The sequence below is a fragment of the Melanostigma gelatinosum genome, assembly GCF_949748355.1.
Source record: "Melanostigma gelatinosum genome assembly, chromosome: 5".
In the NCBI taxonomy this organism is placed as follows: Eukaryota; Metazoa; Chordata; class Actinopteri; order Perciformes; family Zoarcidae; genus Melanostigma; species Melanostigma gelatinosum.
Genome location: NC_136638.1, coordinates 15,074,036 through 15,100,028, shown reverse-complemented (window position 1 = coordinate 15,100,028; position 25,993 = coordinate 15,074,036). Strand labels below are relative to the sequence as shown.

Here is a 25,993-nt window from a genome sequence, read left to right as displayed (position 1 = left end):
GGTTACTCTACGCAGAGTTAACTTGGTTTTACACCACACGTAACACACTTGATGTCTTGATACGGTAATATTTCACGGTCAATTCTCTCAATACAATTTACAGTTTATCAATGACCTTTAACACACATATATCCCCGTCATGTTATACAGTTTCTTCGTAGTCCAAAACATCTTATAAATTACGTTAAAGATCACGCTATTTGTGGCATGGATTTGAGTGCTTCGTGCTCCACGCGTGTGTGCGTTTCACCCTACTTCACATCTACAACGCCACAGATGCGCGATCTTTCGCCTTTTATCATACGTTTTCTGCTGGACTCATTCACTCATGTGTACAAATGCTGGGCTGAACAACCCTGCTGCTGTGTGATTACTCTTTACAAGTACTCTATAACTATGCAATACTCACAGTTCGGTCAGTCTGATAAAATTTGGATTATGTCTATAAATAGAATATGCAGAATTCAGTTAAATAGGCTTCTGCTCACCTTGTTTGTTGTGTCGACACTATCAGACTCCCGAGCTGCTCGCACGGCTACCGGTGGCAATTACCAGCAATCCCAGCGTCGGGGGGGGGGAAAAACGCCTTGTGGTTCTGAAAAGATAAAGAGAGGTTCATTATTTCTCTAATCCGAAGCTCTGTATCGTGTATGCCCGCATCCTCCACCATCTGTTGTGAAAAATAAAGCTATCTTTCACTCAGAGCGGATTTAAGAGGATAACGAAAGCTCTCAAGAGGCGTTTAGTTATATCAAAAGCAATAGGTTTATTTATCAACAGAGTTATTCAGCCCAGCAATTAAACATGCATGGGAACTAATGGTTTCACTCTCAGAGCTCCACCATCAGAACACACTTGAACATGGCAGCGTGATCATATATGTAGGGTTCCTCCCCTAGAGGCCCATTGGTCAAATTCAAAGATGCAGGCGTGGCACGTTTGTACGTGTATGACACCTGGGTGGAGGCCTGAACGGCCGTTCACATTGGCCCCTCCCAGAAGGCGTTTCTTCTATCAGTGTGTGTGAGATTTTGAGGCGAGAGGACCTGGGAAAAGTGTGAAGAGGGGAGTCTGCTGGGGCGTTGTCCCTGTATCTCACTGTCTATTGTTCCTCCCTTATCTATCTAAAGATGGCGGCCTATTCCTTGTGACGCAGTTAAGCCAGTAATCTTCCACTGTTTCTCCCTTGCCCTAGCGTGTACTGTGTGTAATGAGTGAGTGGTTAATAAAGCTGCATAAGCTAATGGTTATTAAGACTGCAAATAAGCTAGTGTTTAATTAAAGCTGCATATAAGCTAGTTGCTAATTAAAGCTGCATATAAACTAGTTGCTAATTAAAGCTGCATATAAACTAGTTGCTAATTAAAGCTATTTTATCCCTACTAATTGCAAACAGTAGAAGGTGTAAACTATTACACCTTAAAAGAAATAATTTTCTCAACAATAACAAAACAGCAACCGTAGATGAAACTCCACTGTGGTATCCTGATACTTCAACGATAACACCTAGCACTTCTGGGGACTTCATAACACAGACTGGAACCACTCATTTTGAAGAAGTCAACATGCCTCGTAGAACCATACCATACAGTGATGTCCCAATGACCAGCAGCGGTGATGTCACAGTAACCAGTGGAACCATTCTCAGTGACGATGACGTCACAGTGTCCTACAGCAACGTGAGAGTGGTCAGTGACACCATGGTGCTGGACGATGGCCTCACTATGGTGATCCCAACTATCAATAGTGAAGATATGATGGACCTCGCTTCCTCACCCTGGCTGGACCTGTCTGAGTATATCCCTGTGACCTTCCCTGTTCCCACGAGCATCTCAGACCCTGCCACAACCTCACCTTCCACCACCATTGCCCTGACAACAGAAAAACCAGCCATCGCAACCATCACCAGACCTCAGCGAAGACCAGTGGAGAATAGTGAGAACAACTCTATCGACGTCCTATACAACAGGATCATCGGCGTAGACAGTGACATTTCCCAGAACAATCTAATCCCAAAGCGTCGAGTCAACCTCCGAGAGAGAACCAAGAACAAACGCATTCAGGAGCTTCTGGAGGAGAAGAGGAACTTTCTCCTCCGGATGAAGAGAGGCCATGCAGCATGATAGACCTTCTCATTTCTCTTATAGAGATGAACACTATATTTACAGACTTTTTAAACCCTCTGAACTGCCATGATGCTTTCTAGGCCTATCCACACAAAATAACTGTCATATCACTAACATGACAATCAGGACTGTTGCAGAGAGAGAATATTATGGCCACATGTTTGAACAGTTACTTTGAATAAAGAAAAGCCCTTTTATAGTACAGATTGAAGCAGATTTGAAAGCTAATCGCCAAACGTGTCAATACAATAATGAGAAACAGAGGGGATGAAAAGGGATCCAGTTTGCTCTTTTGGCCAGCATTACACAAATCCAAGCTTTCGTCCCTCCAAACCACCCACAGTCGCAGACTCGTCAATGATGTATAGATAAGCTGTGATGTTGGTATAATGGTATTATCCCTACCGGCACTTATGGAGCAACATAATCTACCACCTGTAAATCTCCATATGAAATTACAGCCCAGGACTGCAGCCCCTTTCCCCACAAACAGATATATCTCATTCCCTATTGGTAAGTCCAATTTTCCTTTCGGGTTAATTGAATTGTGAAAAGTTTACACTGCTTGGATTGTGTTGCCTTTTTCAAAGCAAATGCCAGTCTGACTACATGGGGTCTCTCATCTCTCAGGAAGTTAAGATGCAGCATGTTGAGAGACATAGCCAGACATTTGGTGCTCCCGGAATTTTGATGATATATTTTGATATCTCATTAAGCAAGGTGTAAAAATTAAATAAGTGAGGAGAAAAAACTATATTGATTGCATTTTTCATTTTCTTTTTTTACGGTCAGTTAAGTACGATGCTTTTTATGTCAGTGTTGCTAAAAGCGGTGTCCCTTGTGCATTTATTTATGGAAAAAAATGTATAGTAAAATAAAGAAGCCTGTTTGTATTAATTGTATAGAAGCTTTGGGGCCAGTTTGTTTTCTTTTGTAAAAGTTTTATTATTGGTACATCGTAACCTTGCAGCAGCTGCAAAAGCATCCATGGATCTTTCTGTACGATATCTGTACATATGAAAAATATTTATTAAAGTTTTAAGTGTCTGTGGTATTTTGCAAACTGTCAGTGTTGTGTGCTTTTTGTTCCATTAACAGTTATCATGCTTCTTTATCTTTTTGGATGCAGCCAGTAGTTGTTATGTCACAATCCTAATAAACAAAACATGAGCCAACCACTGTGAGCCTCACTGCTGCACCAGTTTTGGGTTAACTGACCCTGTGCTGTATCACATATACAGCACAGGGTCAAGTTAACCTTCAGTTATCATTGTATCCCCCGAGAGAGAGAAAAAAAGCACAAATAATACCGGAAGATCAATTACTAATGTCGAACATTTGCATCCTCACAAGTTCAGTTGATACATTTCTGTGGTTTGAGGGAAACTTGAGTCCAAAAAAGAGAGAAGTATTTGAGAACAGTAGGGGACAATAATTAATATCTGTTTGTTTCCTTTAGACACTGGTGCAACTGCAGTCTTCTTTGAGAGAAAACTAACAAGTTCACGATCGCTCTCCTGACTTGTTTCGGATAACTCACCCCTTGAGGTTGGTTCTCATAACGAAGGTACAAGGCGTCGATAAAACAGTAACCGTAAAACCTTTCAGTCTAATGGAATCCAACAGCGCGCCATGGTGAAGATTATGTTTGTGGTCATGATCATTTTTCTTGAGACTGTTTCTAACTAGTGCTGATCCAATTGTGTTGATTTTTAGGCAGACGTTTTCAGTTTTGTTCCAATGGATGGATCAAAGCTCAAAAACAAGTCTTGACCAAATTTGAATGGTAAAAAATGAACAATGAAATAAAAATTTCCCAAAAGATATTTCAACAAAAGAACTTGTTCTTGGAAGAGGAGGTCATCTCTCTGAGGAAACTCCCCTCGTTGACTCTATGACCATTTCTCAGGGTCCCTCTGGGTGCTGGCAACTCAGAGATAACAATTACCAGGCTCAACAACCAGAGCCTTTCTATCCATCATTCAACTCAAATTGTCAAACTCTCTCTGTACACGCTGAAGCTAGACAAAGAAGAAGAATTCTATAATTACTGAAAAGTCAATCATGTAGCGTTGGTGACTTCAATGACATGTTTATGGTTGAGGAAAAATTGTTGAATTAAGTTTATTGCATGTTTCCACAAGTAAACCCACTGACCACAATTTGAATGCAATATGACATTTATAGTACACACTATAAACAGATCTGTGTCAATATAGGCTCTGGTTGTTGTTCAGCTGACAGCCATGAAAAAACACTCAACCCATTCGTAATCTCCTTAAAATGGCTGCTGATAAAACAATTATTTCCTTGTAAACACACACACACACACACACACACACACACACACACACACACACACACACACACACACACACACACAGCAACAAATACAAATATCAGCATTACTGGAGTTCAATCTTGTTTTTGTTGTTTCTTTCACAAATTTAAATCCGGCCGTTTTACTTAAATTTGAAACCTTGATCTCGTGTTTGTCATTAGCAGAATGCACATTGATAAATGTAGTTAGTGTGCTGTCTGAGAGTCTGTCAAAGTACAACTGATCAACGTGTGTGTGTGTGTGTGTGTGTGTGTGTGTGTGGTGCAGTAAATTAATATGAAGCCTGTGAGAAGGATAGAGATCAATGACTGATGTTCAGCTAATCATTAGTATCGTTAACATCAGACTTTTGTCTACTCATGCTCTCACTCACCACAGGTAGATATCTTCACTTCTGTTGAGACACTACTGACTTTATTCTTGACCGAGCAGACCAGTTTTCCTGAGACGTGTTGTTTCAGAGTGATGCTGTTTGTGTCAGTGTTTCCAGAGAGGAGCTCAGAGTGTGTCAGAGCGTGATCATCCAGAGTCCAGCTGTACTGAGGACTCTCCGCTCCCTCAGAGGAGCAGGACACCTTCATCTGTCCCAGGGACAGACACTCAGGGACCAGCAGGACAGAGGACACAGGAGCTGAAGGAAACACTCAGATGACTTTTCATATTGACATAATCTTCATCATTCTCTAGAGTTTCTCGTACAGAGCAGTCCAGACATGGATACAGATATACAGCACGTAGAATATGAGATGCATGTAATAAATAGTTATTTACCTTGAATGGTCAGCTGTAGAGCCCTGTTCTCTAAGTAAGTTCCGTGTGAATCAAAGATTATAAGTCTATATTCACCACCATCAGTCCTGCTCAGTTTATTGATCCTAAATGTTCCATCACTGGCAGTAAAGGATGATCTGTTTTCTAGCTTATTAGACAGAACGATATTCCTTCTCACATACATTATTAATGCTGTTTTGCTCAACAATTGGTATCTATGTGTTGCTGAGGCTTTGGTCATCAGCTGGAGGACCACAGTTCCTCCCAAAGGTCCATAACACTGAGCTCCGTCCTGTCTGCCATCACAGTAGGTTTCCACACCTGGAAATAATAAAAAGGAAAAGTTTAAAAATCAATATATCACATGGCAAGTTCTGATGCACCATATAAGTCTGAGTAATGATGCACCCATAAAACCATGATGTCTTCGTGTTTCCTGTGAAGAACATGAGTAAACTATTAATCAGGTTTATTTAGTTTAAATAAAATGTTTTAAAAACAAGGTCGAGAAAAATATAAATACAAATATCTGAATCCGTTCATTTTTTAAAACAAAAAATAAAAATGTGTGGTTGAATTGTTACTATACTTCCCTTAATGCAGACAGGAACATGTTCTCTATTGCAAAAGATGTGACCACCAAGAACTCATGCACAAACTTCCCTCTCTTTACAGTCCACTAAGTTATTGAATACAATGTATTTCATGTGAAACACAATGTTGTAATCAGAATTAGCTTTTTAACTGAATTTGCGATCCTCCTTTTTATGTACAGTTTTTAAGTGAGAATTAAATAAATCTTGCATCTTGAAGCTTAAATGTATTGTCATAAATCACACCAAGCTTTCAGTTTGTTATAATAGATCTATTGCAGTCAATTGAAGATCAAAGATGAAAAAAACACGTTTAATTGTTGGAATGCTGTTAAGCATTCCAACTATTGTTATCCTGTTTCTTTATTCCACTATTTCTTCCGTCCCCCGTTTCGTCGCAACGCTTCTTCTTCTTCATTTTTTAAGCTACAGAAACCGTTCAACTATCAAAATGTTCAGCTCCTTCAGCTAATCTCTGCTATGACTTTTTCTATTTCTAACCTTTAAACTTTTTGAATTATTAAGCTTTAAGCTACTTTTTTTTGAATGGGATCTCTATGGAGAATATTTACAAATCCTCTTAAACTTCTTCAACTTTCAAATCCTTCAACTTCCTCATACTTTCAGCTACAGACACCATTTCAACTTTCAAATGTTGAGAAAACCCTCAACTATTGCCAACATGATTCAGCTTTTTGATATCTTTTAAACTTTTTGAACTGCAGCAATTTAACTTTTATGATTTTTCAGCCCTTTTCTGACTTTATAATGGGTGTGTATTGCGCAGCTTAGAGTGCGTGACGTCACCGCTAGAGTGAAGAGCAGCTTGAGATTCTTGTGAAAAAACATTTGTATTTTGCCACTGTGTCCACAATCTTCACTCTTCATGTATCATTTATGGATGTAGAAGTAGCTAATCTTGTCCTTGTTGAAGAAAAATTACTGTGGAATCCCACAGATTTCCACATTTGACACGGAAGCCGTTAATTGAGAGGAAAACCAACTTTCTGCTCCATAGAGACCAATGTTAAATTTTGCTTCAAAAACATCTTCCACAGAACACGGTACCCCATTTCTAGATTGCCAGTTAAGCCACATTTTTTACACTACAGACACAATTTTTACAGGATCTGTTCTTCAACTCATTCTTCCCCTCAATTATTAATATCGGAGCAATAGGAGCTACGGTTATGGGAGTTTTGATGATTTGTTTGAGAGGTGTTTCCCTGTTTTATCTCCATGAAATGGCTTCAGGCACACAGGTGTTCGCGATTGAGCCAATTAGTGATGTTGATAAACACACAGACTCACAGACACATGCGCACATACACTCCTCTCCCTCCCTCTCTCTGTGTCTCTCATACAGTCATTCAGGTCTTAGGGATCTTTAGAGGTCTTTCCCCCCTCCTCTACCCCCCCCCCCCCCACACACACACACACACATACACACACACGCCATTTTAAAATAAAAGCCCCGCAGAATGAATCCTAACTGAAATGCTTGTGATGAGCCTGTCATTTAATAACCGGTTTGTGTTTATCTAACATTATGATTCTGTCTCCTCTCCCCTTCTCCCCCACACCCCACACCCCATTTCAAAATAAAAGCCCCAGAGAGTGAATTCTAACTGAACTGCTTGTCATGAAGCCTGTCATTTAATAACCTCTGTTTATGTGTCAAACATGATGATTATGTCTCCTCTCCCCCTCCCTCCCCCACCCAGTCCCACCCTTTCAAAATAAAAGCCTCATGGATTAACTGTATTTAAACGTTTCGCTCAAAATTAGGCTTTTTTGTTGAAATAATGAATGCTCTTACTAATACTGCGACAACTACTACTACTGCTAATATTTCTAGTATTACCACTACTACTACAACTTTTGCTGTTGCTACTATTACTACTACTGCTACTGCTATTACTGCTACCATAAATATTATTACTACCACTACTGCTATTACTACCACTACTATTATTACTGATACCACAACTGCTAATACTGCTATTCCTGCTACTACCAGTACTAATAACCAGTACTAATACTACTACAGCTATTAGTACGACTGCTGATACTATTACTTCTACTACTTCTTCTAAATACAAATACTTCGACGACAACTTCTACTGCTACTACAAATATCACTACTGCTACAACTAGTATTTATTCAAATGCTACTCATACTTATACTGCGAATAATACTTCTACTACTACTACAACAAATATCACTACTGCTGGAATTCTTTTAAGCTACAGAAACCGTTCGAATATCAAAATGTTCAGCTCTTTCAGGAGAGGGGTGACATAACTTCATATTTGTAATCTTTCAACTTTTTGAATGATTCAGCTTTTTCAATTTTTTTTAAATTGGATATCTATTTTCAGCAATGTTTTTGAGATTCATTTCAGCTTTCAGCATTCCAACGCATTTTCAGCAGGAAATGCATTTTCTAGTTATATTCAATTATTCTATGTGTCATGATTCTTGTATGAATTTGGTCCCAGCGTGGGTCAGTGGTTGCTCTGCAGAGCACATCAATGAAGATGATGTTGAACTGTATATATTTGATCCTGCTGCATGAAATGTGTCAGTTTAAATAGTCTGGAAGCTGTTGTTGGCTTGATACAGGCTATTAGGTGCAAACCCCCCACTGTGATATGTGCGTCCCATTGGGTGGGGTGCAGTCAATGAATATGAAGCCTGTGAGAAAGACAGAGATCAATGACTGATGTTCAGCTAATCATTAGTATCTTAACATCAGACTTTTGTCTACTCATGCTCTCACTCACCACAGGTAGATATCTTCACTTCTGTTGAGACACTACTGACTTTATTCTTGACCGAGCAGACCAGTTTTCCTGAGACGTGTTGTTTCAGAGTGATGCTGTTTGTGTCAGTGTTTCCAGAGAGGAGCTCAGAGTGTGTCAGAGCGTGATCATCCAGAGTCCAGCTGTACTGAGGACTCTCCGCTCCCTCAGAGGAGCAGGACACCTTCATCTGTCCCAGGGACAGACACTCAGGGACCAGCAGGACAGAGGACACAGGAGCTGAAGGAAACACACTCAGATGACTTTTCATATTGACATAATCTTCATCATTCTCTAGAGTTTCTCGTACAGAGCAGTCCAGACATGGATACAGATATACAGCACGTAGAATATGAGATGCATGTAATAAATAGTTATTTACCTTGAATGGTCAGCTGTAGAGTCCTGTTCTCTGATTGAGTTCCGTTTGAATCAAAGGATATAAGTCTATATTCACCACCATCAGTCCTGCTCAGTTTATTGATCCTAAATGTTCCATCACTGGCAGTAAAGGATGATCTGTTTTCTAGCTGATTAGATGAAATGTTATTCATTCTCCCTTCCAGTATTACTTTATTTTTGTTCAACAATTGGTATTTATGTATTTCTGAGGCATTGTTCATCAGCTGGAGGACCACAGTTCCTCCCAAAGGTCCATAACACTGAGCTCCGTCCTGTCTGCCATCACAGTAGGTTTCCACACCTGGAAATAATAAAAAGGAAAAGTTTAAAAATCAACATATCACATGGCAAGTTCTGATGCACCATATAAGTCTGAGTAATGGTGCAGCCATAAAACCATGATGTCTTCGTGTTTCCTGTGAAGGTAAATATTGTGTAGCTGCAATGAAATGTCAGTACAATGTAAAATATATATTTTGATCTTTCAAATAGCTTTCATGAACATGTATTGTGTACATAAGGGTTCACTGGATTTATAAAGAACATGAGTGAAATATTAATCAGGTTAAATTAGTTGAAATAAAATGTTTTTAAAACAAGGTCGAGAAAAATATAAATACAAATATCTGAATCTGTTAAATTAAAAAGAAAAACATGATGTATGGCTAAATTTAATACTTCCCTTAATGCAGACAGGAACATGTTCTCTATTGCAAAAGATGTGACCACAAAACATTTCACCAAGAACTCATGCACAAACTTCCCTCTCTTTACAGTCCACTAAGTTATTGAATACAATGTATTTCATGTGAAACACAATGTTGTAATCAGCATTAGCTTTTTTACTGAATTTGCGATCCTCCTTTTTTTGTCCAGTAATTGAGTGAAAATTAAATAAATCTTGCATCTTGAAGCTTAAATGTATTGTCATAAATCACACCAAGCTTTCAGTTTGTTATAATAGATCTATTGCAGTCAATTGAAGATCAAAGAAGAAAAAAACACGTTTAATTATATTCAATTATTCTATGTGTCATGATCCTTGTATGAATTTGGTCCCAGCGTGGGTCAGTGGTTGCGCTGCAGAGCACATCAATGAAGATGATGTTGAACTGTATATATTTGATCCTGCTGCATGAAATGTGTCAGTTTAAAAAAGTGAAACAGCTCACTGTGAGAGACTCCGAGTAGCATCACAAACAGTCCGATCACAGCTTCCATGTCGCCTCAGTGTTCAGCCTCAGTTGACCCAGCCAGCAGCTTTCTGACCGACCTTATTCAACAGCAAACATGCACGTTCAAAGTTCAACTATTTTATGCCAGCAAAGAATGTCATTACTCTCAGCTGAAGACTTGAAAACAAAGTGTCATCATACAGTTTAAACACACAAATATGTTCTCTTTTATTGTATTGTTCTTTTACGTTCTGCACGTCCAACCATCTTTGGAATTTTAACCTACGTGTCAACATTACAATCCCAGTCATAAGGTATTTGGATATTTCTTTTTTTTTACTGTTTACTATAACTTTCAAATCTGCTACACTAATTATTCACACACACACACACACACACTTACACGCCACACCATGAGACCGACAGCTGAATCTTCTGGCACACATATACACCGTATCAAATATTGTCACATCATAAATATGACATGTACCAATGAAGTAATAGAGTAGCTGAGAATATCTGTGTATTTGATGTAAAATGGCTTTAACAAGTATTACCCTATAGAAATGCATCATGACTGCTCATTGTGAAATATGTATCCAATAGTAGTTCTCTCCACTAAACTAACTTCTATTTTTTGTTGCTTTACTTGAAATTAGATTTGAAGTGTAACTCCACAAATATCTAACAAATGCCGTTTATCAAATCGTCAAAAATCTAATTCTTAAATGAACCCTTGTGAAATGAATGATTACAAGTGTTGGAGCCATAATGTAGTTTTGTTGTTTTATTTTGTCTTTGAGGGAAACGCATGCAGTTGTGACATTGAACAGTGGGTGGCACATTAACTTAAATGTGCATATATGTAAGTGCCTGGTAATGAGGACCAGGTGTGTGTGTGTGTGTGGATGGGAAGCTCACAGTTTTTGACCGTGTTAGCGTGTCATCGTGTCAACGTGTCGGGTCAAGGTATCGTGACCAAGTAACGTATCCTGTATTGTGTTACGGTGCCAATATGTATTTAAATAAAAGGATCAACGGATCTACAGAAAGACAGCGCATTGGACATTGAAATGTTTGTGGAACACGCGTCCGAACAAGTTCACCCGTTCGCCCCCACCGTGACTTTAATATATAAAAATGGATATTGTTAAAGTCACTACAACTAGTAAGACCTTTTTTAAGAAAACCATGACTGAATCTCCCAAAATGTTGCATGCCCTCACACCATCTTATGTCACATGTCAAAGAAACAAGCTTCTCCATGGAAAGTAAATCAATACAGTTTGAAAGAGCAATCCAAATCTGAGCTTGGGAAATAATTATAAGATGATCTGCTTTGTTATTCATTGCCTTTGAATGTGCCGTTACCCAGAAATTGTCAGTGTGGGATTTAAGTCTTAATGTATTTGAACTGCAGTTACTGTCTCTCACACACACACACACACACACATAAACATGTGCAAAGCTCTCACATGCATATCAAATTGTGACGCATGTTACATGCTTTACACAACTAATGTCAAACATGTTTACAAAAGCTCCACAATATGTATAACAAACAATATACAGTTAGTCATTCTTTAGCATGTCTCAGAAAAATGAAGACAAAATAAACCCCCATCTCTTTTCCACCCTCTCTTTTTATGTTTCGTTCTCCTTTCTGCCTCTGTCACTCATCACCCTCATTTCTCTCTCCATGTCTCTCTCTCTCTCTCTCTCTCTCTCTCTCTCTCTCTCTCTCTGCCTCTGTTTTTCTCTCTCCATCAATACAGTCGGCCAATGACGGTGCTTGGGCTTAGGAAATGGATGGTGAGTCTATTTTTAGAGCCAGGGAAGGAGGGCAAACCTAAAGTAAGCTTGGGAGAGAGAGGGAGGAGGGATGTGGGGAGAAGATGAATCTGCATTCGGCTGCTGCCTCTGGTCAGAGACAGTTGGAGCGACTGGCTGGAGATACAGCATCGTAAAATAAAAACCAGATTCAGCTGCAAAAAGGCTGCAGACTGATATTAGAGCAGAGAAAGGAAGAAAGATCAACTGGACGAAACAAGGAAAAAGGTGAGTGGGGAGAGCAAATTGTGCTGAAGACCCTTCCATCATTTCTAAAAATGCACGAGCTGAAAATACACAGGGCGGCTATTCTGTGCTTCAGCACAGAGCTGCTGCCTTGGAACCATTTTTAGCTGTTGTATACCGAAGGTGTGGTCTACATTTAGCAATGGTTACACCTTGGAAGAAACTGGGAGAGGCTGGCATTTTGGTTGGGCTTGCACTATTTTTGGCACCGTGGTTAAGACGAAAATATATTGTGGGCTACACTCAGGGTTGTAACAATATGGGGCTACATAACAAAATATAAGCTGACACATTCTGTGGCTTTACATGACAGAAATGGAATTTAAAAGAGTCATCTATTTATGTTGCCTCCTGCTGCTCATTGCTGGGATTGTTTGTATTTTGGGCTGTTTACACTGCAACTCCAGAGTAAGCAGGGGATGCAGTCTGAAATGGGGAAGAGGAGGAGAGGAAGGCTCTTATGTGATTTCGGTTTGGTTGAGTTAGGGGCTAAAAGAAATGGTTGTGTTTTGAAAACGCCATACGCTTACAAGTTATTTGTCCAGATGAAGCAGCAACATGGTGTCATTGTAAAAACAGTCTGATGAGGTACAACATCAGGACCCTTGAAAATAAACTGTATGCTATGTTCTCCTCAATTACTAGTCTCAGAAATGCTGTTGAATCAAATAATGTTTTGTTGGGTGGACAGTACATCGATGTGGTGATATACACGGTTTTCTAATGAAGCAGAATCTGGCAGCCACAGCCTTTATTGTACCTGGTCAAATAATTTCATCATTTCAATTTGATCACTAAAACTATCAGCCCGTCATAGTCCACTGGTATTACCACATTTTGTTGTTGTGTCTTGCTTTTGCGATTAAAAACCTCAAAATATCCAATGAATTCACTGTAAAACTGCTCATATACTGTACATGACTGTGTAAACATCTTGGCTCAAAACATGAGGTCTTTCCTCCTCGTCTTTCTCTCAGATATGCGGCCGCGGTCCAGACTGCTGTCCAAGAGAAGACTCCTGCTGCCCACAATCAGAGAGGGCACCGAGGAGACGGTGAGGGATTTAAATGAGGCCAACACACTCCACATCGCTGGCCACGGCCAGGTCGTCTCCTCAGAGGACTACCTCCGCTCCATCTGCCACCTGGCCAGCCCCACCTTCCCCGCCAGGCACATCTCCCCTGACAACATCCGCACTCTGCAGCTGGACGCCGTGCACCAGAGGCTGAGGCTGTCGAGGCTCAGTGGGACCACATCCACCACCTTTGTATTCAACCCTACAGACGAAGCACCCGCCACCGACATGCAGCGGGGAAAGGAGATAAAACTGAATGGCGAGCTGATGTTTGGCAACTCCGACCCTCTGGAGTATCTTTATGGACACCAGAACAACCTGTCAGGAGGTGTGAGGGGGGCATTTGTTGAAGGAAGGTTTGTAAGGCAACATGGGAGTGTATGGGAGGGCCAGGCTCGCTCCAGAGCTCACAGCATCCCCCGTGCTTCAAGTCCAGACCTCCCACGCCAGCGCAAGAGCAGCTGCCCCGAGTTACACACCAGCACTAACACATCTACTCCAAACATCTCCCCAAAGCACAGCTTCTCCAGGATGGAGACCAGGAGAGGCAGCCCAGCAGACAGAGTGGTAGAGGGGGAGCGACAGAGTGCAACCATCAAACAATCCCTCATCTCCCAGTGGCTCTCTGACTGCAGGTCGGCGTGGAGGGAGGCGCGTGTGCGAGCTTGCATGCTGCCCGCCATCGCTGAGATATAGGGTGCAAATGTACAGACATTGTGACCCAAGACATTCCTCAACAAAGTTTCCAACCTTTTTCTGTCAGTGCATGATACACTGCATTAGATGTGTACTATGTGGATATATTAAGGGATATGATCAAACACACATTTGAAAACATACAGATTTGCCATGATTGTCCATCTGTAGTGTTATATCAATGTAATAATGTACTATTACAACACTTGATGTATTCTGGTGATCACACACAGACATAAATTGACAAATCTGCAAAACAAAATACATTTTTTACCTTCCTGTGTTTTGTGAACAACGTATGAATCAATAAAACATTGTTTTTATACTCTCAACAATCAAATCTCTCATATTTGAAAAAAACAACATCTGTGCCGTGCTCTCTGTTTCCTTGCATGAGTGAATCCTTCGTAAATGAACTCCCCTCTCGGCTCAGCTGGTGCCAGGCGCTGGAGTTTCTATGGTAACTGTGATGGGATCCTGCTCTGGTAAACACAAGTGTGGAGAAACACCAGCTGAGCAAAGACGACACCGCGGATCCTAAACATGCGTGATGCAGGTCATCTGTTGCTGTCGTGTCACAATGAAACGCATAAAAGTGACTGGGTCACATACATTTCAAAATTGCAAAGAACAGAATATTCAGATTATTTTTTTTGCGTAGTATTTTTGGTAAAAAGAACAAATATCTGCTCTGATTAAAGAGAATTGTTTTTATCTGTAGGTTCAGCCGGAAACATCTCAAAGCAACCCTTGGATGTAGTTTTCAATTTGAAACACTAGAGGGCAGGCTTAGAAAATACTTTGCATTCAAAAGCCATCACAAATTGTGCAACCTTAAATCTGCAATAAGCAATAAGCAATGGTGTGCTACAAAATGCACATTTAACAGACAAATGGCCCATTAGAGGTCATACTAAAAGTGACAACTTACTCAAGTCAAAAAATGAATTGTCTATTTAAGATCTAAGTATAGTTAGGCCAAACTGAGACATTGGCTGTTTATTCAAATAGTGTAAAAGGATCATTCTCATCATCAATCAACTTGGTTATTCAATTTGTAGATTTAGCCAACCTTCCTTTCTGTAATGATAATATTGTACTCAATCAGTTATTTGCTAAGATATGGAAATGGTGCGACATTTGTCGTCCGGAACGACGTCCGACGGGGCAAGAATCAAGAGCATTCAGATAATCACACGGGTGGAAAACAAATCCCTGTGTTTGACTTTCTTCCAGGTTCAAATTTGGCCGAACAACTTGCTGTAGTTGTTCCCAAACACACCTTTAATGTGCAATGAGAAATTATTATGTTTCAAACACTTGAAACATACATGCTGATGGTTCCAGTAAGAGAAAAAACACCTTCACTGTCACAGGAAAACTTGTTTTTTCGGGGCTGGAAACTTTCGAAGAGTCTCTTGCGGTCACATCGACTCTCCGGCCTCGCTTTCTTTTCACACTTACCTCAGCACACCAAAGTGAGAGGCAAGGGCTGTTAAAAAAAACGTGTTAGTTCGTCAACACAGGTGGTGTGAAAAGACAACGTCAAACATTAAGTTTAATTTTTTTTCAGTAAAGCTGAATAAATCAGTCTTTCTACAGGTGTCATTATTGTTATTACTCGGCTTTTGAGGCCCAAAAACAACAAAGTCACCCAATTTAATCACATGCGTTTTCAAAACATCGTTCTTATTTTTTCTCCTATCTTCATGTGTTTGAACACAATGTGAAATGAATAACATGGGAACTTCTTCTTATGGGAATCGTCTCAATCAACCGCAGTTAGGAACCGCACGTAAGAACAATCCTCAAAATATCAAATGAAAGTAATGCGTAACCTTTTGACCTGCTCCATCAAGTCAGCCTGAAGCAGTGGGTCACTTACGACGCAGAGTGGAAGACACTCCAGTCTCGTTAACGGCTATGTTTTAAATGTATAAAGAGATGAAGTGGATTTACTCCAGTATTGTATTTAAAGTTACTCTTTTGACTGAATGTAAAATAGTCTCACGATAATACTGACGCTAATATATGACCTAAGTAAACAAGACAAACAGCGAGAAGATTGTTATTGAAATGAGAATTTGTATTTGTTGTCTGACAGCACACTTTGTGGGTTGCAATATTGATCTCACATGTCTTCCTGTGTTATTTGAAGTGAAATTGAAACTTTGTGTGCTTAAGTGTTTTCTATGGCACGTGTTGGCACGTTTCAGGCAAGGTTATGATTTGGGCTGTTTATATTGGCTGGAAACTGTCAATCTAATGTGGCCACACTGCTTCCTGACTTAAGTTAATGTAGTTAAACTATCTGAAGCATCTACAGCAGTACAATTCTACTTTCTATTGGATGCATCAGTATTAACAAGCTAATATAATGTGTCATTGACAAAGGACTGTTTTCTGCAGAATTACTGTTTTTAAGTACATTTTGCTGATAATACTTATGTGCTTTGACTTCAGTGGTAGTTTGAATGCAGGACTTTTACTTTTAACATAAATGGTAGTTTTATTTCTTCCACCACTGATTTGTTTTTCATCCTTTTTTTTTTTTTTTTGTTTACATTTTCCCACTATTTACATGGTATTTAGTCACAGCGTTTTTGCTGATTTATAAAAATCGCTTTTTAAAATGAAATGGGAAGTGCGACCACACCAGGCTGTATGCACAGTCTGCAGAGGAAGCGACTCTGCTGACGTTTCTTGTTCCTGTCGGTTCATTCCTACACAGGGTAACACTTTTTAAGGTGAAGAGCTTGTGGTGAAGAGCTGCAGTACTTCATAAAAAGGAAACATGAATTATTAAATGCGTACCCAAACCCACATTTACCCCCTATAGGCAACTAATAAAAACATATTTTCCATGAGCCGTGTTGGTCTTACATGTACTGCCACTGAAAGCCGGACCGCAGAGTCATCCCTTTTTGTTCCTGTGCCAGAACAAGCTGCACTTTACTGACGTGAGCCGGTGCACTCTCCAGTCTGAAAACCTATGAAATATTAATGTGAGGGAAGTATGAAATATTCAAGCTTGCTAAGTGCAGTCTGTCTGTCAGAAAGAAAATGGAGTTCATCAGAGGTGGCAGAAATATGCAGCGTGCCACCGTGAGCTGCTGCGTGATAAATAAATCTCTCGAGAAGTAAACTGCAGAAATTCTTGATATGACTCACATTTTTTGTCCTTTGTTGGAAAAGGACTCAATTTCCTTCATGCGCTCGCTTCTGTGGTAGTAGGAAGTCACACTTGCTGACCACTGTTGTTTCGTATGAACTTTATAGAAATAAATGAAAGTCCCTTTCAGTGCTCTTCATTGTCAAGGAAGACCCCTGTGTCTTAAAATAGCACAGCTTGGCTGAGACAGATTTCTGAAGAATTCAACAAATTCAGTCTTCTTCTTTTTTTCACGGTTAAGAAATATAGCTTGGTGGAACATCAAGCTAAATTATATTTTCACCACAAACCAAGTCCAGACTTGAAGACAGTAAAATATGAGAAATAAAACATGCCTTTTATTCTAAATGTCTGAAAGTTAGAGATATGTCTTTCTCAGGGCCCTGCTTTACGAGTATTAAGGCAATATAACATCATATATATATATAGTCACCCTCTGTCTTTACGGTCCTGCCACTCGATTTAACGATAATGTGATCTCTAACACCCGTTACTACAAATGGTACCTATAGGCTATAGTATATTTCAGGAAATCCAGATTTTCTGTGTTTTTCACTTTCATTCCATATTTGTTGAAAACTTCAGAAGAAAAGAGAAGGATATCACAAACTGAGAAGGAAGAGATGTGAAGGGATGTCCTTTTGAACAAAAATTGAAAGAGGACGTAAAAGTGAAACTTACAGTGAACACGCTTTCTGCAGAAATCAAGCATTTCTTTTCAAACCCATGACATCTATCCTTTATCAGATCTGATTTAATGTCTAATGACGACGAAATAATGCAGAATCCCTTAACTATTACTGATAATCCTGACTTATTCACACAATAAATGTCATGTCACTACCATGCAGCTAGTGGAAAGAAAACTCATGACCCTTGGAGAGCATATCAGATCTGACGGAGTTAATATCGAACAATACAGATTCAAATTCAAAAATGCCGAACCCATCAAAAATGACTGACAATACTGAATTATTCAAGCCATAAATGTCATGTCACTACCACGCAGCTACAGTGGAAAGAAAGGAACTCATACTCGCCTTCATATTATTCCGAGCCCTCTTGTTTGATTTGGTGCTGATGGTGTTAACCACTGATGCACACAACATGCATACAGAACCAGATGTTGGAAAGATCACATGCCCACACCTTGTGTTGCCAAATTCAACAGCAATCTACACCAACTGGATTTGAATCTTTATTCTTCATGGTATCAACATGAATAGTATGCAAAATGTGAAAAAATATATTTTTCATAGGTCATATATGTCAATTTACACAAAGGTGTGAGTATACGTTTTCTTGTCACATGCAGCTTTCCAATCGAAAGTTACACTTTTGTTTTATATTCATATTGTCATACATGACACCAAAATATACTTTCAAAATCTAAAATCAGGTTCAATTAATAGTAACCACAGGCAACTGCTAGTGGAATGAGTACGTAGGTTTTGCTTGTGGTTTCACTTTCCTGTTTCAAAAATCCCCTTGATCACAGGAAGTAGGATGAGGTATGTGTGTGAAGAAAGTATTTAAAGGCGATCCTTGGTCTCTACTCCTCACAGTTCTCTTTGACTCTAGTCTATCCCTCTAGCTGCACTTGTTACAGCTCCTCTCTATCACCTTCATCACAGCACCAGAGTCTTCTTCACCAAAGAGGAAACCGAGGATGTCCGGCATCATGAAAGTGTTTGTGCTCCTGGCTGTCATGGTCTGCATCTCTGAAGCCCAAAGTAAGTTTGAATACTTCTTTAGCATTCACCACTCTAATGTGGACAATGTGATCTTTGTTTTATACAGTTCTATATGTGTTGGTAGCTGTAAGAAGTGAAAAATGAACTGAATGAACTGAATTAATGAAATTATTTTTTTCTTTGTCTTTCTCTAGTGGATCACACATCAGGAAAACAGTGTCTGTGTCAAAAAATGAGGAATAGAATCACCTCAAAGAATGACGTAAAGGACATCCAGATCTACTCAGCAACCATCTTCTGTGGCAAAGTGGAGATTGTGTAAGACACACTGAAATCTTAAATTTAAATTGTGAGATCTTGCAATAATGTGTGCTATTTAGAAGAGGATTATTGGCTATTTGCATTTTTTGTGCTAATAGAAAGCTTCTCAAGTAAACCTCTCACACATAACACCTAGGGCGGCATTTTATTCTTTCTATCTGAGATTTATCAAAGGTTCAAGTCCGGCCTCAGCTGCAGTGAAAGTTATTACGAAGCTGCACATTTGAGGCACTTCTAGTCATCAATCTAACTGCCTCTACTGTCCATTTCAACAGTGTCACCCTCAACAGCGGCCTTCGCTATTGCCTGAACCCCAAGTTGACGGCAGTGCAAAAACTCATGGCTTCCATCATGTGAGTATTATTACAGACATGAATCCGAGCCTCTTCTTCAGAATAAACTGATCACCCAACTTCGAATATGAATCTTTCAGTGAATCTCCATATTTCACAATGAATTACATGATGCCCTCTCCACACTGTTGTAATGTGTCTAATGTGTGTTCTTCTTCTTTGTCATTTCTAGGAAACGGCAAACCTCTTCTACAGCCAGACCAACTGAGCTCACTTCCACCACCAACACAGCTCGCATCTGACTCTTTAAGATCAATATGAAGAGCAGATGACCTCTGACCCCCACAAACAAAGGCACCTTAAACGAATGCAGATGTAGTTGAATGAAACCTTTTGTCTATTTATCTTCTATTTATACTGATGTGCACTTACAGTATGATCTCCGTTTAATTTTATTTCCTTTTCTCTGTTTTTGTAAATCGATGTATGTGTTGTGAACCAAGTTTTATGCATTTTTAGTAATGTCAGTGTTGTTTTTATAATAAATACAAAAAAGAAATCAAAGAAGCATTGATTCATTGTTTTTTGTTCTGGGTCTGATACTGTTTGTTCCATATACATCAACAGTGCCACCTTGTGGTTCAGGGCTGCCAATGCAATAAATACAGTCTATGTGCAAATTTACATATCTCATAATATTAGAATGCCAAGCATTAAATATTTTAACGAGTCTCCTCAACACACTTAATGGGTCTTACTAGTATGTACATGCATCAGCTACCAGAGGACACCAAAGCTGCAGAGACTCTGAGATTACAGGGTGAATAACACACCAGCACCATGTGTTTCTGGACATTCAAATATTCCGGCATTTGATTCATCAAAAAATCTTAATTTCAAGCATCACATTGGAACGAAGTAACTCAAGTTCACACTTATTTTTCCATATGGATTTAAGTTATAGTTCTCTCCATCCTCACATAATTGTCTGGTTACAAGCCTATTCCTTTAGATGATACCATTACAGATGTGCCTGTCCCAGATAGATTTGAGATACCTTTGAAACTAAAGGCGACAGGACTCATCACTGCACATTGTAAAATGGTCTTCACTTGCTATGCTTAGCATGCAGCATTCGTATATTTTAATGTACAAGAACATTGTGACAATGCCCGGAAGTTGTATTGGCACAAAATACCTAAATCTTCGATGCAGAAATTGGCTAGGCTTAAAGGTGCCGCCTGTGTGGACTGGGAGAAAAAAAGAGTATATTTTGGAATGGACTTTGGTCGTGGAACAACCTGCAGGCTAGTCTCAATAGAGATGATATCATCGCTCGAAATAAAAAAGAGAAAAACAAAAGTTAACTTTGTTCTATAAATTGTTCTTGTTACAATTAATGACAATTGTATCATGTGTCATTTTCATGTCTTCTGTTGATGCACATTGAAAGAGAGTATTCTGCCTTAACCTCTATAGTACTGACAGGGGCGGCTCAGATCCACTGAGTCTCATAGGCTGTCATGCTCCACACACACACACACACACACACACACACACACAGACACACACCCACACACACACACACACATACACACACACACACACATGGTGGTATCCAATCCCTAGAGATTTACCCATAACAAACAAACTTTGCCCTTTTTGACAGCTGATCTCTATGGCTGGGTTTATTACAGCTCATTTTTCTATCATCTTCAACACAAGCAACAAGATATTTTTCTAGCACCAGTGTCATCTTGAAACCGACGATGTCCGGTATAATGAAAGTGTTTCTGCTCCTGGCTGTCATGGTCTGCATCTCTAAAGCCCAAGGTAAATTTGTGATTTGTTTTGTTTTGTTCGACAGACAAAATAAATCGATACTTGATATATGTTGACATGTTTTGGTCGCTGGGAGCAGAAATATGTGGAGTGAAAAAAAATCGAATTAAATGAAATGTTTTTTTCTTCTTTGTCTTTCTAGTAACACCAGAGACAGGTGTCCAGTGTCTGTGTCTGCGTGCCAGGAATAGAATTACCTCAAGGAATGACATAAAGGACATCCAGATCTACTCAGCAACCATCTTCTGTGACAAAGTGGAGATTGTGTAAGACACACTGAAATCTTTAATTTAAATTGTGAGATCTTGCAATAATGTGTGCTATTTAGAAGAGGATTATTGGCTATTTGCATTTTTTGTGCTAATAGAAAGCTTCTCAAGTAAACCTCTCACACATAACACCTAGGGCGGCATTTTATTCTTTCTATCTGAGATTTAACAAAGGTTCAAGTCCGGCCTCAGCTGCAGTGAAAGTTATTACGAAGCTGCACATTTGAGGCACTTCTAGTCATCAATCTAACTGCCTCTACTGTCCATTTCAACAGTGTCACCCTCAACAGCGGCCTTCGCTATTGCCTGAACCCCAAGTTGACGGCAGTGCAAAAACTCATGGCTTCCATCATGTGAGTATTATTACAGACATGAATCCGAGCCTCATCTTCAGAATAAACTGATCACCCAACTTCTAATATGAATCTTTCAGTGAATCTCCATATTTCATAATGACTTCCAGGATGCCTTCTTTTCACTGTTGTAATGCGTCTCATGTGTGTTCCTCCTTTCTTTTTGTGTAATTTCTCGGAAAAGGGAAACCTCTACGACAGCCAGCCCAACTGAACTCACTTCCACCGTGTAAAAAGGAAGCTGTTGGAATTACATGGAAATAAGATGCACATTGGTTGCACTTATTCAAATCATGTTTCGCGAAAATGATTTATTCATGTTCAAAAGTCTGAATTGTTATTTGTTAAATTAACACGACTTCTTGTTGCATCATATACGAAATATTTCCATGTTCAGTCAACCGAATCTGCTCTATAGGTCTCAGCCATTGAGTTGCAACGCTTTGACTGTTTTGTTCATCAATTACACGATCATTTCAGATTTGTGAAGTATTTTGTGCATCATTATACCCGGGGCCAGATGTGTATGCCTTTTCTCAAACTGGTATTTAGGCAAGGGCGTAGGTTTGCATGTGGTTTTGAAATGTCCCGACAAATATTTTGGGAGACCGAAACGACCCGACCAATATTTGAGCAAACTTCTCAAATAAAATGAGCATCATCTTTGGAGTGGAAAGACGCACAGCACAGAGAGAAGGAGAGAGGAGCAGACTGAAGAGCCGAATCACTTGATGACCGGCGCGCAGTAATACGCTTCTGGCCTGCTCATCATAGTAGCCAGCTGACGTCACCGAGGTAAATCATTTCCTAAAAAGCCCACCGTCTCACGAATCTGAATGAAGCGAAAACAGCTTGATACTGACAGCCATCAATAAGAGAGCTACCTGTTGTGGTGAGGTGCCTGGAGAAGGCAGAGAGTGTGAATTCTACATCCATGGTCACTGCAGCGATCTCACACAAAAACGATATGAAACCTGAAATCCTTGGTGATGTATGCACAGTGGTCAGCTGACAGTGTCCAGACAGTCCGGCCCTCTCCTCCGTGCTCCGGAGTGTGATGGTGAGACAGTGCTGAAAAGATATCAAGCGGAATTTGAGTTGGTTTAAATGTATTTTTTACTTTTGAAATGTTCTTTTGGGATAGTAATGGCTCACTAGCACAAGCACAAATAACTCCTGGCATATATCACATATCAGATCTGACAATATCTAACAACTATGGTTTATAATAAAAAAATTCAGAACCCATCAAATATTACTGATAATACTGACCTTTTCACAGCATTAATGTCATGTCACTACCACGCAGCTACAGTGGAAAGAAAGAAAATCGTACTCGTCATATTATTCCGAGCCCTCTTATGTTTGATTTGGTGCTGTGTACGCGCTGATGGTGTTAACCACTGATGCACACCACATGCACACAGAACCAGATGTTGGAAAGATCACCTGCCCACACTTTCTGTTGCCAAATATAAAATATTCCACACAAATCTACACTAACTCGATTTGAAATTTTATACAAAAGCATTTTTGACAAAGTCTATCAGAAATGGAGGATTAGCACTCTCATGTGCTGACACATTGTGTCGTAGATTGAATGTGTCATTATGGAATGCTATCATCACCAAGACATATTCGGTTCAGTTGTGTCTTTGCTTACATCCAGGAGGAAACAAATGTCACCAGCACTGTATATGATATGAGCTTTTTGTTCACTTTATATTGGAAATAAGTATAATGGGAAATAAAAACACAGGGGACCCAAATCCCATCATTAACTTATAAATGACTCATATATTTTCATGAATAGTTTTACATGACCCATTTGTTTGGATCTATATTCTTCATGATATCAAAATAAATAAAGTGTGGAAAATGTCCAAGAATATTTTTTTCATAGGTTATAAAACAATTTAGACAAACAATGTGAGTCTCGGTTTTCTTGCACATGCGGCTTTACAGTCACAACATGTTACAATTGTGTTTTTATATTGCTATTCTCTTACATGACATCAAAATATACTTTTAAATTTAAAATCTAGTTCAATTATTAGTAACCACGGGGGGCGACGAGTGGAAAGATGAGTCAGGGTAATTTTGTGGGTTTTGAAGTTTCACTTTCCTGTTTCAAAAATCCCCTTGATCACAGGAAGTACGATGAGGTATGTGTGTGAAGAAAGTATTTAAGGCGACCCTTGGTCTCTACTCCTCACAGTTCTCTTTGACTCTAGTCTATCCCTCTAGCTGCACTTGTTACAGCTCCTCTCTATCACCTTCATCACAGCACCAGCGTCTTCTTCACCAAAGAGGAAACCGACGATGTCCGGCATCATGAAAGTGTTTGTGCTCCTGGCTGTCATGGTCTGCATCTCTGAAGCCCAAAGTAAGTTTGAATACTTCTTTAGCATTCACCACTCTAATGTGGACAATGTGATCTTTGTTTTATACAGTTCTATATGTGTTGGTAGCTGTAAGAAGTGAAAAATGAACTGAATGAACTGAATTAATGAAATTATTTTTTTCTTTGTCTTTCTCTAGTGGATCACACATCAGGAAAACTGTGTCTGTGTCAACGTCTCAGGAATGGAATTAGACCAGGGACTAAGATAACGGACATCCAGATCTACCCAGCAACCATCTTCTGTGACAAAGTGGAGATTGTGTAAGATGCACTGAAATCTTTAATTAAGATTGTGGAAATGTGGTATCTTAGTGCAATAATGTGTCCTGATTAGAAAAGAATGATTTGCTATTTGTATTTTGTGTGCTAATTGGAAGCTTCTCAGTAAACCTTTCACACATAACACCTAGGCTGGCATTTTATCAATTTCTATCCAATATTTATTAAAGGCACTTCTAGTCATCAATCTAACTGCCTCTACTGTCCATTTCAACAGTGTCACCCTCAACAGCGGCCGTCGCTATTGCCTGAACCCCAAGTTGACGGCAGTGCAAAAACTCATGGCTTCCATCATGTGAGTATTATTACAGACATGAATCCGAGCCTCATCTTCAGAATAAACTGATCACCCAACTTCTAATATGAATCTTTCAGTGAATCTCCATATTTCACAATGAATTACATGATGCCCTCTCCACACTGTTGTAATGTGTCTAATGTGTGTTCTTCTTCTTTGTCATTTCTAGGAAACGGGAAACCTCTTCTACAGCCAGACCAACTGAGCTCACTTCCACTACCAACACAGCTCGCGTCTGACTCCTTAAGTCCTCCGATCAATACGAAGAGCAGATGACCTCTGACCCCCACAAACAAAGGCACCTTAAACGAATGCAGATGTGAAATGAAATACACTTTTTGTCTATTTATATTCTATTTATACTGATGTGCACTTACAGTATGATCTCCGTTCCATTTTATTTTATTTTATCTGTTTTTGTAAATAGATGTATGTGTTGTGAACCAAGTTTTATGCATTTTGGAATTGTCAGTGTTTTTTAAAATAATAATAATAAAAGCTCAAGGAAGCATTAACTAAAAAGTGTTTGTTGTTCCCTACATCAACAGTGTCACCTTGTGGTTCAGGACTGCAAATGCAATGAATGCAGTTCAAGTGTCATGTCACTGATCTCATACAGAATAAGAATGCACAGCATTGAATATCAGAGGGAGTCACTCTTTAAGGCGTCTTCTCAACACACTGAATGGGTCTTACTAGTATGTACATGTATCAGATACCAGAGGACACCAAAGCTGCAGTGACTCTGAGATTACAGGGTGAATAACACGCCAGCACCATTTGTTTTCTCTGACAGGGGCGGCTCAGATCAATGATTATTATAGGCTGTAATGCTCTAACCCATCACACACACACACACACACACACTGGAGTTCATTCCCAATATATTTACCATAACCACTGTATGCATAGCCCTAACTTTAACCAAAGCCAACAGCATTTTCTATGCTTCATACATCACATGGTATTTTGGGCAGTTCAATTTCTTACGCATAATTTAACTACAAA

At 39.5% G+C, this 25,993-nt stretch overlaps 4 protein-coding genes across 5 annotated transcripts; 3 read left to right on the top strand and 1 right to left on the bottom strand.

Moving 5' to 3' along the window:
• Window positions 1-4,832: 4,832 nt before the first annotated feature.
• LOC306777864 (uncharacterized protein) lies at window positions 4,833-5,650 on the bottom strand (the record flags this gene model as incomplete). Its single annotated transcript, XM_079269171.1, has 3 exons — window positions 4,833-5,098; window positions 5,440-5,559; window positions 5,647-5,650. The coding sequence occupies 3 exons, from the start codon at window positions 5,648-5,650 to the stop codon at window positions 4,833-4,835; spliced, it is 390 nt and encodes a 129-aa protein (XP_079125297.1).
• A 13,213-nt stretch (window positions 5,651-18,863) lies between these two features.
• LOC306777380 (C-X-C motif chemokine 10-like) lies at window positions 18,864-20,018 on the top strand. Of its 2 annotated transcripts, none has more exons than XM_079268463.1 (4): window positions 18,864-18,965; window positions 19,121-19,244; window positions 19,538-19,600; window positions 19,773-20,018. In XM_079268463.1, exons 1-4 carry the CDS (start codon window positions 18,902-18,904, stop codon window positions 19,840-19,842), a joined length of 321 nt encoding a protein of 106 aa, XP_079124589.1. In that variant the 5' UTR covers window positions 18,864-18,901; the 3' UTR covers window positions 19,843-20,018. The 2 variants fall into 2 exon arrangements, with proteins under 2 accessions (XP_079124589.1, XP_079124588.1); XM_079268462.1 differs by having other exon boundaries at window positions 19,523-19,600.
• Window positions 20,019-21,309: 1,291 nt separating this feature from the next.
• Window positions 21,310-22,008, top strand: LOC306777863 (C-X-C motif chemokine 9-like; the record flags this gene model as incomplete). Its single annotated transcript, XM_079269170.1, has 3 exons — window positions 21,310-21,373; window positions 21,525-21,648; window positions 21,927-22,008. The coding sequence occupies 3 exons, from the start codon at window positions 21,310-21,312 to the stop codon at window positions 22,006-22,008; spliced, it is 270 nt and encodes an 89-aa protein (XP_079125296.1).
• A 2,251-nt stretch (window positions 22,009-24,259) lies between these two features.
• On the top strand, window positions 24,260-25,422 carry LOC306777270 (C-X-C motif chemokine 6-like). Its single transcript, XM_079268321.1, has 4 exons — window positions 24,260-24,390; window positions 24,546-24,669; window positions 24,905-24,982; window positions 25,155-25,422. Exons 1-4 carry the CDS (start codon window positions 24,327-24,329, stop codon window positions 25,222-25,224), a joined length of 336 nt encoding a protein of 111 aa, XP_079124447.1. The 5' UTR covers window positions 24,260-24,326; the 3' UTR covers window positions 25,225-25,422.
• The last annotated feature ends 571 nt before the right edge of the window (window positions 25,423-25,993 follow it).

Coding starts and splice junctions, on each gene's coding strand:
- LOC306777380 (XM_079268462.1), top strand. CDS start 18,902: ATGTCCGGCATCATGAAAGTGTTTGTGCTCCTGGCTGTCATGGTCTGC. Junction 19,245..19,522: donor TGTGGCAAAGTGGAGATTGT/GTAAGACACACT, acceptor CCATTTCAACAG/TGTCACCCTCAACAGCGGCC. Junction 19,601..19,772: donor AAACTCATGGCTTCCATCAT/GTGAGTATTATT, acceptor TGTCATTTCTAG/GAAACGGCAAACCTCTTCTA.
- LOC306777270 (XM_079268321.1), top strand. CDS start 24,327: ATGTCCGGCATCATGAAAGTGTTTGTGCTCCTGGCTGTCATGGTCTGC. Junction 24,391..24,545: donor CTGCATCTCTGAAGCCCAAA/GTAAGTTTGAAT, acceptor GTCTTTCTCTAG/TGGATCACACATCAGGAAAA. Junction 24,983..25,154: donor AAACTCATGGCTTCCATCAT/GTGAGTATTATT, acceptor TGTCATTTCTAG/GAAACGGGAAACCTCTTCTA.